Below are 15,203 nucleotides of genomic sequence, written 5' to 3'. Positions count from 1 at the left end.
TAAGATGCCTGGGTTTTCTCAACCTGGTCTCCAACACACACACCTATAGTCACTTGATCTTTGACAAGAGAGCTAAAACCATTCAGTGGAAAAAAAGACAGCCTTTTCAACAAATGGTGCTGGCTAAACTGGCTGTTATCATGTAGAAGAATGTGAATTGAGCCATTCTTATCTCCTTGTACAAAGTTCAAGTCTAAGTGGATTAAGGAACTCCACATATAACCAGAGACACTGAAACTTATAGAGGAGGAATTGGAGAAAAGCCTAGAAGATATGGGCACAGGGGAAAATTTTCAGAACAGAACAGCAATGGCTTGTGCTGTAAGACTGAAACAAATGAGACTTCATAAAATTGCAAAGCTTCCATAAGGCAAAAGACACTGTCAATAAGACAAGGCCAACAACAGATTAGGAAAGGATCTTTGCCAATCCTAAATCAGATATAGGACTAATATCTGCTATGCCCATTCTAGTGAAGTCTGCTTGACAGGCTGAAAGGCCTTGAAACACTCATGAGGCAGAGTTCCAAGGAAACTATGCCTCCTGGAAACTTGGCATTCCTATAGTCTGTACACTCAAACCCTGCCCCCACGTTAGTCTGGTGTATGGATCCAAGTGCTCTCTTTCAGTATTGTTTTATTATCAGTGCCTTTAAGAATTGATTTTCTTGACATATCTAAGCCTCCACCAGTGTTCCAATGGTTCCTAGAAAATTCTTGAAGCCAACAGTGAGCTTGGAATTCAGTAAGAATATTCAGAATATTACCTATTCAGTAACATTCAAATTCACTTCTAGTAGAGACAGTGAAACTAATTAGGCATTACAAAGAACAGAGCTAGAAAAGCTCAGGACTAGTTGGCATAGTAATTACTTAGGACAATAGCCGAGTCACACCCAAACACAGGAATACACAATGTCCAAGCAAATAAGTGGGTTGTCACTGAAGGTGTTAGTGGAAGGGAATTCCCCTGATATAGGTTACTTCACTAGGCCCAGAGCTATAGCATAATTAGGTATTTACTAAAGAACCCCTGGTGGTGGGTTTAACAATAGACTACCATTACATCAGAGCATTCACCTGGCTCTGGAGTTTAGCTGATCTTTTTAATTAAGTGGTAAAGGAGGCCTGGTTCCCACCATGTTTTGATGTATTCATTCTTTTTGTTTTGTGTCACTGTAATTTGGTGGATGTGTTCACCTGGCTTTTCTTCTTTTTCTTCTGTATAAAAAAGTCTGGTGTTTGAACAATACATTCAGACCCCGCACACACTCCCCTGTGTCACATCTGTTTGTCACCCCATTCTTGCTGACTCTATGCACATCTATATGAAACCTTGATTCCCATGGATTGAGAGGGGCCAACTGAGCCAATTCCGTGGCAAATAACCAATATATACAAAGAACTCAAGAAGCTAGCCTCCAGAAAATCAAATAACCCCATTAAAAATGGGGTACATAGCTAAACAAAGAATTCTCAACTGAAGAATACCAAATGGCTGAGAAGCACCTGAAAAATGTTCAACATCCTTAATCATCAGGAAAATGCAAATCAAAGCAACCCTAAGATTCTTCCTCACACCAGTCAGAATGACTAAGATGAAAAACTCTGGTCACAGCAGATGCTGGCAAGGATGTGATGAGAAAGGATTGATGGTGGGATTGCGAGCTAGTACAACCACTCTGGAAATCAGTCTGGGAGTTCCTCAGAAAATTGGACATAGTACTAATGAAAGATCCAGCAATACCACTCCTGGGCATATACCCAGAAAATGTTCCAACTGGTAATAAGGACACATGCTCGACTATGGTCATAGCAGCCTTATTTATAATGGCCAGAATCTGGAAAGAAACCAGACGTTCCTCAACAGAGGAATGTATACAGAAAATATGGTATAATTTTTTGCAATTTTTATTAGGTATTTACTTCATTTACATTTCAAATGCTATCCCCGAAGTTCCCTATACCCTCTCCCACCCACCCCCCGCTTCCATAACCACCCATTCCCACTTCTTGGCCCTGGTGTTCCTCTGTATTAGGGTATATAAAATTTGCAAGACCAAGGGGCCTCTCTTCCCAATGATGGCTGACTAGACCATCTTCTCTTACATATGCAACTAGAGACACGAGCTCTGGGGGTACTGGTTAGTTCATAGTGTTGTTCCACCTATAGGGTTGCAGACCCGTTCAGCTCCTTGGGTACTTTCTCAAGCTCCTCTATTGGAGGCCCTATGTTCCATGCAATAGCTGACTGTGACTATCCACTACTGTGTTTGCCAAGCACTGGCATAGCTTCACAAGAGACAGCTATATCAGGGTCCTTTCAGCAAAATCTTGCTGGTGCATGCAATAGTGTCTGCATTTGGTGGCTGATTATGGGATGGACCCCTGGGTGGGGCAGTTTCTGAATGGTCCATCCTTTCATCTCAGCTCCAAACTTTGTCTCTGTAACTCCTTCCATGGGTGTTTTGTTCCCAATTCTAAGAAGGGGAGAAGTGTCCAGATTTTGGTCTTTGTTCTTCTTGAGTTTCATGTGTTTTACAAATTGTATCTTCGGTATTCTAAGTTTCTGGGCTAATATCCACTTATCAGTGAGTGCATATCATGTGAGTTCTTTTGTGATTGGGTTAACTCACTAAGAATGATACCCTCCAGATCGATCCATTTGCCTAAGAATTTCATAAATTCATTGTTTTCAATAGCTGAGTAGTATTCCATTGTGTAAATGTACCACATTTTCTGTATCCATTCCTCTGTTGAGGGACATCTGGGTTCTTTCCAGCTCTGGCTATTATAAATAAGGCTGTTATGAACATAGTGGAGCATGTGTCCTTACTATAAGTTGGAATATCTTGTAAAGTCTGTTCATGGCATTAAAACCCTAAGAAGTTGGTACCAGGAGTGCGGTAATGAAGTGATAGGACTGACCATGCTTTGAAGAATGTGGATTTAGGGACTTTGGATTTGAAAAGCAGTGGAATGATTTAAATGGGGATTAATGGGCCATCCTAATAGGTATGTGGAAGATTTTGTTGCTGGTAGGAATTTGAACTGTACTGACCTGGACCAAGAGGATTCAGAGAAGAATTTCAGTACATAGTGTAAAGATTGTTTTGTGATATTTTGGTGAAGAATATAGCAACTGGATGACATTGTCTAAGGAGTCTGCCTGAGACTAAGGTGAAGAGACTCAGATTAATTGCATTGACAAAGAAAGAATCAGAAATGCCCATCATAGACTTTGTTAACTGGTTTCATCTCATGAAGAGAATTTTAAACAAGCATAGGAAGCTGACAGAGGAAAACAATGAAATCTTTGGTTCATTTATTAAAAGGGCACCAGGAAGTGAAAGGGAATTGAATTCTATGTTCTAGGAGATAACAGATTAAGAGATTTGGGAACAAGATCCTACCCAGCTAAGTTTATATCCACGAATAGTGAAACACCTTCAAACACAGGATACAATGCCAAACAGATTATTGAGTCCAAGTCCAGACCAGGACAAAGTTATAGGTAAAGAAAAGCTTAAATCCTGGCATGGTGATATATAACTTTAATCTCAGCATTACAGGAGAAGGGAGCCATGCAGATCTCTGAATTCAAGGTCAATCTACAGAGACAGTGCCAAGAAAGTCAAGCTTAGGCAGAGAGGGAGTCAGAAAAGAGAACACTGTTAATAGAATAAGGGGGGGGCAGGAATCAGCAGAACATAGCAGCTTCAGCCATGTAGCTCTGGTTTTAGTGTGAAAAATAGAAGGGACTACTGAGACAATTGATGCTGGTTAGCAGGAGCTAAGAAATTAGCAGTGATTAAGAAAAGACCAGCATCACTGAGCTGAAATCTTCAGGGGAGTGTTTACTGAGAGCACAAAGAGCTATGTTGTTGGAGACCAGGTTGAGAAAACCCAGGCATCTTACAACCCAGGCATCTCACAGCCCAGGCATTTTTACAGCATGCAGCTGAGAGCCATATAGTTCTTTGTTAAGAGCCAGTTGCCCCCACTCCCCTCAAGGCTGTTTCATGGGAATCAGCAAGATTCTGCCCCTAAGCAAGCATCAAGGACTGAGGGAGTCTTCTTATATTCCAGAGCTGTCACCTTGGTCTGTTAGAAGAATTTGGACTCTGAGATAAGCTGCCCGATGTTCCAGAGCAGTGACACCAAGGAACTGAGATAAATCACTAAAAGTTTCAAACTCCCAATTAGCCTCCTCATTTGTCCTTCACTGTGCCTCTTTTGATCACTTCCTAACCCCTCTCTGTATTGTATAAAACCTGAGCCTTTTCCTTTAGTAAATGAGACTGTGACAAGCACATGCATGGTCTCCATCTCTCCTTTTATTCCCATTTAAATATAGGTTTGGGATCCCCCTTGAGGACCATGGAATAACTGTCCCGTGGGTTGGGATACTATGTTCCAGAGATAGCCGATGTTCTACAATGTGCTACATCTATAATTGGTAATAGGGAAGAGTCACCCAGGTGGTACTGGTTTGGAAGGCATAAAGGGGTCATGAATAGCATCTGAGACTTGTCACTATGAGAGGCCATGGAAGGTCATTACTGAACGTACAACAACAGTTACAGTCCACAGCCAAGGACTGATGAGGTCAGGCAAAGCATTTGAGGCTTGGCACCATGAAGAGCGGCTATAAGAGGCTACTGATGAAGCCTACTTGCAGGGCAGGGCAAGACCCCAGTGAATTGGATATGCCAGAACCATAGGATTGTCACCAAGAAGAGCAGCAGCAGTGGAGAAGATCAACCTGAGCTTATATTGCTACAAAGAACAAAGCTGGAGAAGTGATGCTAGTCATTTGGAGGAGCCCAGAAGACCATGTATGGATCCCAGACTTTGAAACAAGAAGCTGTAACACTGATGCTGCCTTGGAGACCCCAAAATCTTAGAGATGCTACATCTATTGGCTATCTGTTGAAGAAAGCTGCTAACAAGGAGATTAAGCAGTCCAGGAGAAAGAAGGTTGTTTGAGAAACACAGATGAAAAAGGAGTGCACAAATGAAAACCACTTTGATATCAGACATTGAGATGCAGTGTTTGGAATCTGCCCAGCTGGTTTTCTGTTTTGCTTTCTGGATTACAGTTAAGTGATGAGACAAATCATGAAAAAAGTTGAACTTTGGACTTTTAATATTTGTTCAGAATACTATAGACTATCATTAATTTGAAGACACATGGATGGAACTTGAGAATAACATCCTGAGTGAGGTAACCAAGTCCCAAAATGGCATGCATGGTATATACTCATTGATAAGTGGATATTAGCCAAAAAGTACAAGATTCACACACTACAATTTACTGAAACAAAGAAGCAAAACAAGTTGGAAGGCCAAAGGAGGATGTCTGAATCTCGTGTAGAAGGGGGAAAAATAGTTGGTGGAGGCAGATGGAGGGAGGGAACTGGGTAGGAGAAGGGATGTGGGAGAAAATGGTGGGGTTCAGGATCAGGTGTGGAGAAGGATAGGAGAGATGGATAACTGACCATGAGAATGAATGGAAATCTGTAACAGGCAGGGGTGGGTAGATGTGGGCATCTCAATACAAAAATGCCACCACTCTGCTATAGCATGAGAGGTGGGGTCACTAATTCATCACAGTCAGGCTGACTGGGAGACTGGTCTTTGAGCTGGCTGGGTTGAAGACCTCACATTGATACTCTCCAGCATCCTCCTTCCTCACAGCATGTATCCTGAGTTGGCACTTTGATGGGGACAGGGTCATCCTCTCTGTGAGCTGCAGACTCTGATTGTTGAAGAGCCAACGGATGGAGATCCCGGTGTTTTCTGAGAAGCAAGTGAAGACCACTGAGCTCTGTACTCTAACTGTGCTGTCTGAGACTCTCAGGACAGGCTGTGTCAGAAGCTCTGCAAAGAAATAGAGGGGGGACCAAATGACATTCATCTTTCAGACAGGTCAAAAGCCCCTCTATAGCTCACACTGAATAAAGCATTTAGGAAGGAGAAATTGGAGCTGTGACTATAGATATAACTTGAGCTTTGCATCTGCAACCTACAAACTGTATGATCCTGCTTCAGCCACTGAGGTTGATGTGTATTAGTTTACCTGAAGTAGGACACTCTGTGCATGATCATTGCATTGACTATTAGTTAAAATTAGGTATGAGCAAAGTTCTGACCTGGCGATGGGGGAGCTGCTCTCATCAGCAGCATCTGTTCCACTTAACCTAGGCTGCATTCCTAAGGGTAAGGAGCTGCCTGGAGAACTGTCACCACTGTCCCTTCCCTTGGGGACATTATTTTTCTCTGAGTCTCCCTAGTCCATCAGAACACTTGGCTTCTGTCCTTGCACCTCTCCAATAAGACTCAGGAGAGGGAGGTGCACAGGTGACCTATATTACTGCAGCTGTCATGGTGGTGCACAGCTGATCCTACAGCCTATGGGACTTGGACAGTCAGCCAAGCCTTGTTCCCTGTCAGCTCTGGCAGGAAGTTCAATGCTAGCCCTGAGGAGAAGCTCTCCGGGGACAACTAGAGATGATTCTGGATCCTTGGCTTCCTGATGCTCCTCTTACTGATTCAGTAGTGAGCTGGACCATGGAGGGATGCGGAACTGAAAGGGAAGATAGAAGAGAAAGTGACGAATACATCAATATTGAGACCTTTGTCTTGGTGAAAAGACAGGGTTATATGACCAGAGAAGCTTAGATCACTCGGTGGAGGTGGGTGGGAGTGTCTGCACAAGTCAGAGGGAGGGAACCAATGACCTCCATACCCTAGGTGGACCTAATTGTATGTTGCTTCCTCTGTGGGGATATCTATCCTCGTCTGTCTCCACCCTCACTGTCCTCACAAGCCTGTTCTCCCTTAGAAGATGTGGGCTGCAGGCAAACTTCCTCTCAATTTTTTCCTTCCAATAGACACCCAGGGTTTTTACATCCCAACCACCATTCTGGTCCAGTCAGTACCTGACTTCACTTTAGGCCTTCCTTATCTGTCTTCCAGCCCATTACACATAAGGCTTTGTTAGAAAAAAATCCAATTTGATATTATGAGAAGGTCCAATGCATACACAGGCTCAGATGTGTGTGGGTAGATAGGCACATGTCCAAAGATTTTGCATGTCCAGGTGCTAATGAAATTCTCATATTTGGAGCTACTGACACTGGTTAAAACTCCAGCGTGAATTATCACACAGAGGTGTATGGAGTAGACATGAGTATGGCTGTGTCTGCAGATGCAGGTGTACACTATCCTGAGTGTATGCTTATGGGCAGGTCACAGCACCTAGATGGAGGTCAGAGGTCAACTTGAGAAACCCTTCCTCATCCTTCTGCCTTAGGAGATTCCAATAAGTCTCTGAGCTCCCCTCCTCCCACACAGCCAGGCACTGTCCTCCTCACCAGTGAGCAGGAGACACTACCATGAACTGCAAGCATTGCAGAGTACACAGTGGCCCACCATATTTGCAGCAGCCTGCTCTGCCCTCCCTCTGTGGAGAACAGCATTTGCTCCAGCACTGCCCTCAAGCACAGAAGTCTTCCTCCCTCTGAAATCTGCCTCTACCCAGGCAGGAGCCCTTCCCAGGGTGTTGCTGAGGGTTGTCAGGGATGGGGTCAAACACAAAGCTGATAATCATCTCTGTACCCTGGGGCAGCAACAGCTCACCATAGGACTGCCCTTGTTATGTTCTCCCAATGTGTCCTTTATGACACAGGATCCTAAGCTGTCCTTTGTTCTCAATGCTGGGGAATCTACTCCCTACAGGAAGATGACAGAGATGCCTGTAAGGACTGGAAAAGAGCCTGGTGACTGATGTCTAGGAAAGGAACGGACCCATGCTCACTGGAGTCACCAGTCAAGGTACATTGTTATGAGACCCAGGAGTAATTGTGTAGGGAGTTTCTTGTGACTTTGAAGCAAGAGGTCACCTAGACCCCAGAGAGAGGACAGTGACCACATAAACCTAGGGAGAGTTTCAGAGGGACTCTCAGCATCCTGTGCTACCTGAGCCTCACCTAGGTTCTGCCCATGTCCTTCCTGGGAGGCAGTTATCCTCTGTCGAGGTGATTCCCTATGGGATATGCCAGGGAGAGTCAGGAACCTGGTAACACAGAATGTGCTGACAGAGTAATGTGCTTAGTGGGTCTGAAAGACTGCCCAGGAGAAATGGAGGAGCTAGAGAAAGTACCCAAGGAGTTGTAGGGGGCTGCAACCCTGTAGGTGCAACAACAATATGAACTAACCAGTACCCCCTGAGCTTGAGTCTCTAGCTGCGTATGTAGCAGAAGGTGGCCTAATCAGCCATCATTGGGAAGAGAGGCCCCTTGGTCTTGCAAACTTTATATGACCCAGCACAGGGGAAGGCCAGGGTCAAGTAGTGGGAGTGGGTGGGTAGGGGAGCAGGGGCAGGGGTGGGGTATAACTTTTGGGATAGCATTGGAAATGTAAATAAAGAAAATAATAAATAAATAAATAATAAATAAATAAATAAATAGTCTGCCCAGGAGAACATGAGATCATTAGATGAGGGATGGAGTGAGGCTAAACCCTAAGTGCATAGCTCCTGGAATTGCTTTGCTGAGTTTTCTGCCATTTAGAACATGGCAAGAGCCCCAGGAGACTGGGCAGACTCTGAGGTCTTGGGCTGAGTTACTTCACCATCTAGTGTGCAGGAACGGAATTGCACCTCATTCTGGGTGCTCTTAAGGTAGCAAGTCTGAAATTGTTTGCATGCAGGAGAGAATTCCAGGAGCTACACATCAAAGGACAAATGCTTGCCAGAAGGACCTGTGTCCATTATCCATCATGTTGGAGAAACTGGCCTTGCTGTGAAGTCTCATAAGGCCATCCAAACAGCTAGTTTATGGCCTGGGAACCCTGATTGTCCTCTCCAGCAATGCATTCCTGGATGAGTGTCTGTGGAAGATGTTCATGGGAACTATCATAACAGTGGCTCTCATGGCAGTGCACTGGATGGTGACACATGCCATGACTGGTACTATGTCAGCTGTAACAGGAATCCAAAGCCAACTAATAACATAAACATTTCCCAGTGTCACCTGCAGTCACAGAGTTACATCCAGAGATTTACATTCAGACCTCCCGGTGCTCTGTGTGGGGACTCCACAGCTTCCTCAGCTAGGGCTTATCTGATACACATGGACTCTACATCAAGGATACAGCAATGGTAAGGGGCATAAAGGTCAGGGCAGAGTCTTGCTTCCTTGGGCTGAGTTTATTCAGCACAGGATGGGTAATTCTGCATGAAAAGACAGGTGACAGGTTCTGATCTAGTGCCTCACCCAGTACTAGTTCTGGGGGCTGCAGGCAGAGTAGGAAGTTGCACCCCATGTGCTCATGGCAGTAAGTGCCCACATGCCAATGTGAGGACAAAATGCAGTGGAGGAGAGAGCAGGCACAAACCATTCCTCAGAGTCCAATTATGAAATAGAGTAAGCCACACCCAGCAGTTGGAAGCCATGGAAAGTCACTTACTGTGGACATTGATTTGCACGTGCACTGTTTCAACTTTCACATTGCTGTCTACTGTTATTAGTGTGTACAACCCAGAGTCTTTCTCAGTCAGATCCTGGAGCAGCAGGGATCCATTAAGGTATCCAATCTCTCTTCGGCTGTATGATTGCCCAATGAGCATGGAATACCTTGCTTTGCTATATTCTACAATTTTAAAGTATGGAGTGCTATCTACACCTTTGTACCAGGAAAAGGCTTGTGGATCTTTTGGCACATTATGGACTTGGAGAAAAATACTTTCTCCTTCAGCAGCATGCCGAGTCACTGGATCGATCCTGAGTTGGACAGAGTGAAGAGTGTCACAGCACGGGTAAAGGGAGGCTGGAACGAGAAAGATCATCACATGGAATCATTGTGCTTGGTGGAAAGATGGTGACCTACATCCTGAGCAGATGGATTCTTCACTCAGCATAGACAGGCATGTGAGTGTGTCTATCCCACCTGGTAGAAGTCAACAACATGGCTTTAGTGTGACAGAATCTATCATTTCCTCTGCATGGAGCTCTCTCCTCAGTGTCTCCATGGCTGCCCCCTCACTGCCCTCAGTCAGACACTGCACACACTCATGCACACTGTGCTTTGAGATGATGCCTCCCTCTGACCTTGGTCACTGCACACCCTGCATATTCACTTTCTGACTTCTCTCATTTCCTTTGTACCTGCACTCAACCTTTAACCTCATTTTCCACATGATCTTCCTGCTCTGCCGGCAGCCCCCAGGACTAGGGCTGGGTGAGGGCTTGGAGCAGGCTGCCCTTCTTAGCAGGCCCAGGAATTATGCTGCCAGGCTTTTTGTCAACTTGACACAAGACAGAGTCATTTTAAACAGGGAGCCTCAACTGAAAGCACAAATACCAGAATGGCCACTAGGCAGGTCTATAGCACATCTTTTAACTGGTGATTGATATGGGAGGAATCAGTCCACTGTGAGCATTTCCACTCCTGGGCTCATGGTCCCATGTGAACTAAAACCAGGATGAGCAAAATGTGAGTACACAGGGAGGAAGCAGCACCTTTCCATTCTGTCTAAAACTATGCTGGGTTACTTTAGTTTCTTCTGATGTTTTTTGTTTTGTGAAGTTTTGTTTATTATGAAACTCTGTTTAGTGATAATAAATACACTGGATTGATATAGACAATGAAAAACCATTGTTCACTGTGTGCACAGAGCAGGAGTAAGTGTCAAGTCCTGTAAAAATGTAATCTAGGGTATTTTTAATCAATACTGTGACAGACAACAAGGGCCAGAGCTTCCAGGTGCTCACCATTCCATACGAATTACACACTTTCCTCGTGTGCATTGCAAGACCCTCAACAGACAGAGCATTCTGGAATCTTAGGTCCTCTGATATACAAGGGGGTATCAGAAAGCAGAGTCTTACCCATGGGCATTTCTCTCCTGAATGTGTGTCCTGCACATGGGTCAAACCCTAAAGTGGGGAAAAAAATTGCAGACAGGAGGCAGTCCATGCTAGCAGTGATAGTGCTCTTGGTAGAAGCTCTACCCAGCACTGAACGATCACAGAGAATCACTTACTGTCCACCTGAAGGTAAATGTGTGCTAATTCCATTTTCTGGTATCTACTCAGAGTTTGTAGGGTGTAAAATCCGGTGTCTTTCCAGGTGACATTCTGGAGCAGCAGGGACCCATTGCTGAACACTGTCTCTCTACCGCTGTGGGCAGGGCCTGGATCACTTAAATTCTTGAGTGTTCTGTGTCGGACAATCTCAGCCTTGTTAATCAAAATCACCCCTTGGTACCAGAAAAATAATTGAAGATNCTCTGGAAGATTGTGAACACGGAGAAGAACGCTTTCTCCTTCAGCAACGCTGAGCGGCACTGATTCAATAGTGAGCTTGGCAGGGAAGGAAGGACGCCCACAGGTGAAATGAGAGGCTAGAAGGGAAGAGAGATCCATCAATATTAGGACTTTTTTATTTGACTAAGATGGCACCCTGGGTCCTGAGCAGCTGTGTCCATAGCTCAGCTGGGGTGTGTAGGTGAGGGTCTCCCTGCTCTACTTGGTGGTGGTCACCACATTACCTCCCTGTGCTCCATGTCCCTCACTTGTCATTTCCTCTGTATGGTGCTCTCTCCGTGGATAGGCGTCTACATGGCCCTGCTTCATTCCCCTCAGATCCCTGCTCACACTCAGTGTAGATGGGGTTGGAGTTCTGCCTCCTGACCTCTTCCCCAGCAGACCTGGCTTCACGCTCTGACTCTTCTGCTGTGCTTCTGTTCCTTTAATAGTTCACTCCAACACATGATTCACCTTCTAGCTTTAGTCACTGCTCTGTCTTCCAGTCCACTAGGACTAGAGAACTGTAAGAATCAATAGTGTGCTCATGTTTTTCTTAGAGAAAGTCTGCCTAAAACACATTAGATATCTGTGGGGAAAAAAATGAATGATTGAATGAATGAATGATGTCTCAGGACCATATAAGATAATGGTCACATTCATATGTTTGTGGCGCAGTGTTCAATAATTTCATTACGTTTGTTTTTTGTTTGTTTGTTTGTTTTTGTTCTGTTATATTCAGGGGGAATGCATGTGCAGGCAAACACTTGCCCAGGAGATCATGCCTTTCTGTATGGGTGTTTCTCAGTGGGTGGTGGTGGTTGCAGGACACCTTCCCTAGGTGCAGGTCAGAAGAAAACTTGTATTCACTGCTTCAAATGTTGTCAGACAGGAAAGTAAACGCAGATATCCAGAGCCATGTCATTGATCAACACCAAGGGGGGGGGGGTTATTTGGGACATCTCATCTGAGAACATCAGTTTTGAGAACACTGTGCTCATGCTGATTAACTGTTGGTGACAACACTCTCCTCCTCCCCCTACTTCTTCACCAAGAATCTCCTGCTGCTGCTGCTGCTGCTGCTGTTGAATGTCTGTCCCACTGTGGCTTCTCTCCTACAAACCCTGAGACTCCTCTCAGGTCATTGAGTTCCTGAGGAAACTCCAAAGAATAGCTGAGTCCTCTCAGCTTACACTCTGTAAAGTGTGGGCTCCTCACCCAAGATCAGGAGGCCCAGATAGGTGATACAAAATTTGCAGAGAGTACACAGGGAGCTTCCCTGGATTCTGGCCTAATATGTCCTCTATCTGTATAATATCTGGTACAGCCCAGCTCCCTCATTCCTCATATAGCCTCAGGCTCCTCCCAGACAGAAGCATCTTGCAGAAGGCCATGGGCTGTGGGTGGGTAGCTCTGTGTTCTCTACCCTGTGCAGTCTATGGACTACCCACCAACCCTCTCCTCTTGACTCTTTCTGTTTAAGCCCTCCAGAGTACACAGTGACTGACAACCTTCTGAGTATCTCTGAGCACTGAGACAACAGCAGCTCAACCAGGGGTAGCCCTCAATTGTGTTCTTATCCTGGGTCGGTCAGCAACAAAGAGCTAGCCCCTGCACTCTCTGAGCAACGCAGAATCCCAGATGGGCACCCAGTCTGCCCTGTGTTCTCAGTGCTCTGGAACAATGGGATTTGCTCTCAGGAGGAAGAAGACAGATGTGTGTGAGGGATCCAAAGGGACCAGCTGAGGGGTGAGTGGGGAAGAGGACAGATCATTTTCACTGAAGGCACCAGGCAGAATACTGAAGGAGGAGAAAGGCCCAGGAGCAGAAGTTTTAGGAGCCCACAGCCTGAGTGTGTGGGAGGATGTGACCAGAGTCCTAGAATGGATGCTATGGGCTCCATCATCTCATGCAGGGTTTCAAGATGGTGCTCACACTTCCTCTGCAGGCTGAGCTGTATCTTATGTGGTCCCTGTGCTCACTGGCCTTTCTGAGATGCCTTAAAACTCTGTCTAAATAATTCCCGTAGGACACCTTTTCATTCCAAGAGAAAATACATGTCTGGAATGAGAACATGAACCGCTGACAGGGTAACAGGTACAGAAAGCAGCTAAAAGATCTAAGGAGACTATGACAGTGACTTCCAGGTATACAGGCAAGAGATAAAAGACAAGATACAAGGTGAGGCCCTGACTCAGGCAAATAGGTTTATTAGGATTCCTTGAGTGTCAACAGGCTATGTCTGCTCTTCACTGTGATAACTGCAGCTCTTGTCTGGGGAACTGTCCACCATTGCAGCCTGTCCCATTTGCTTATAGGAAAGAATGAACTGACCCCAAAAGAAAAGAACTTATCAGTAGGATCTGTGTCTTCTCTCCCTCCCTGATGGGACCCTGGCCTTTCTGGAAGGCTCTTAAGCCCATCAGTACAATGGGTTAATGCCCTGCTGTGGTCTCCCTCTGGGTCACTAAGATGACTAAGATGGTTCCACATGGAGCAAGACATTGACTACAACAAGCATTCTACTCTGCAGACAGAAAGTCAAGATCCAACCCAAGCACAAAGCTTCTCAGGGCCAACAGGAGTTGAGGCTGGAACAGAGGTGTGGAACCAGGGGTTTCTGGAACTCAACTCTGTAAAATGCCCATGGCTTCCACAGGCCCTTCTTTCTTCCCTCAAGAACTTTCTCAAGGATGGTTTCCTATGAAGGACCCCAAGAGTCTAGACAGAGGCTGATGTCCTTGGCTGATTTGCACACCCTGCATTCAGGTTTCTCCAAGGTTAAATCAAAGGAAAGATTCTGCCCAACTGACATTGTTCTCCACCATGTGTGTTCTGCTCTAAATTTTCAAGCTCCAAAATGGAGACAAAATACAGAGGAAAAGGAGACATAGGTCAGGCCTGATATTTCTATGCCTAGTGGAAGGACCCAACCCAGCACCTAGAGTTCATAAAGAATTACTTACAGTACACGTGAAGGAATGTGGATGTATTTGATACCAGTTCTCCATGCTTACTTTTGGTTCGAAGAGTATAATATCCTGTGTCCTCCTGGGTGACATTTTGGATCCATAGGGACCCGTCGCTGTACAATATTTCTCTATCGCTGTAGTCAGGCCCTGTCATACTTGTGTTATAGTCCAGTAAATGCAGTGCGATTGCAAGCTTCCAATTTGTCAGGCCTCTGTACCAGGAAAAGGCTAGAAGATTCTCTGGCAGATTGTCAACTTGTAGAAGAACACTTTCTCCTTCAACCACTTGGAGTGGTGAATGGATGGTGACTCTGGCGGTGGTGGACAGGAGCCAGCAGGTCAAGAGAGAGGCTAGAAGGGAAGAGAAATAAGCCACCAATCATGATCAGGTATGAGTATCCCTCAGCTTATGCCTATAGGTAGGGGTGTGCTAATAATGGACATGAGCAGCATGACCTCCATGCCCTCAGAGGCTCACAGGATGTCATTTCTGCTCTGTGGAATCCTCTACTCAGGTGTCCCCATATCACTCTTCATATAAAGAGTGTCTGTTGTGAAGAGAATGAACTCTCTAACAGCCTCCTCCTCTTCCTCTTACTCCTACGCCTCCACTCCTGCGCACAATCCTCACTTTCTGAATTGTTTTATATTTTATTTCAGTTCTATTAAACCATTGATTCTCTCCTCTGAATACTCTGATTTCTGGTTCACTAGAAAAGGCTTTGTGAAGACAGCCATTGGAATTATCTTTTTTGGAATGTTCAGTTCCTGAAAATAATGAGGGTGAAGAGAAAGGGTAAAAACAAAGGAAACAGGAAGAAAGTAAAGAAGGAAGGAAGAAAATAAGGAAGGGAGGAGGGAAGGAAGAGAGAGAGAGAAAGAGAGAGAGAGAGAGAGAGAGAGAGAGAGAGAGAGAGAGA

General features: G+C 45.2%; 1 protein-coding gene across 2 annotated transcripts in view; it reads right to left on the bottom strand.

The window, feature by feature from the left end:
• Positions 1-15,203, bottom strand: part of LOC110315792 (pregnancy-specific glycoprotein 22-like) — a 42,765-nt gene that overhangs the window by 26,344 nt on the left and 1,218 nt on the right. Inside the window, exons 2-5 of one of the 2 annotated variants that reach the window (XM_021189763.1) lie at positions 14,278-14,634; positions 11,050-11,409; positions 9,474-9,833; positions 5,602-5,882 (exon numbers count right to left, since the gene is read on the bottom strand). In XM_021189763.1, the coding sequence (XP_021045422.1) occupies positions 5,602-5,882; positions 9,474-9,833; positions 11,050-11,409; positions 14,278-14,634 (1,358 nt within the window). Of the gene's footprint in view, positions 1-5,601; positions 5,883-9,473; positions 9,834-10,064; positions 10,110-11,049; positions 11,410-14,277; positions 14,635-15,203 lie in introns of those variants that run through there. The other variant, XM_021189760.1, reaches the window with a different exon arrangement.

Source organism: Mus pahari, unplaced genomic scaffold, assembly GCF_900095145.1.
Source record: "Mus pahari unplaced genomic scaffold, PAHARI_EIJ_v1.1 scaffold_6532_1, whole genome shotgun sequence".
In the NCBI taxonomy this organism is placed as follows: Eukaryota; Metazoa; Chordata; class Mammalia; order Rodentia; family Muridae; genus Mus; species Mus pahari.
Note: the sequence above shows the minus strand (reverse complement) of the source record. Positions and strands in the feature narration are given on the sequence as shown.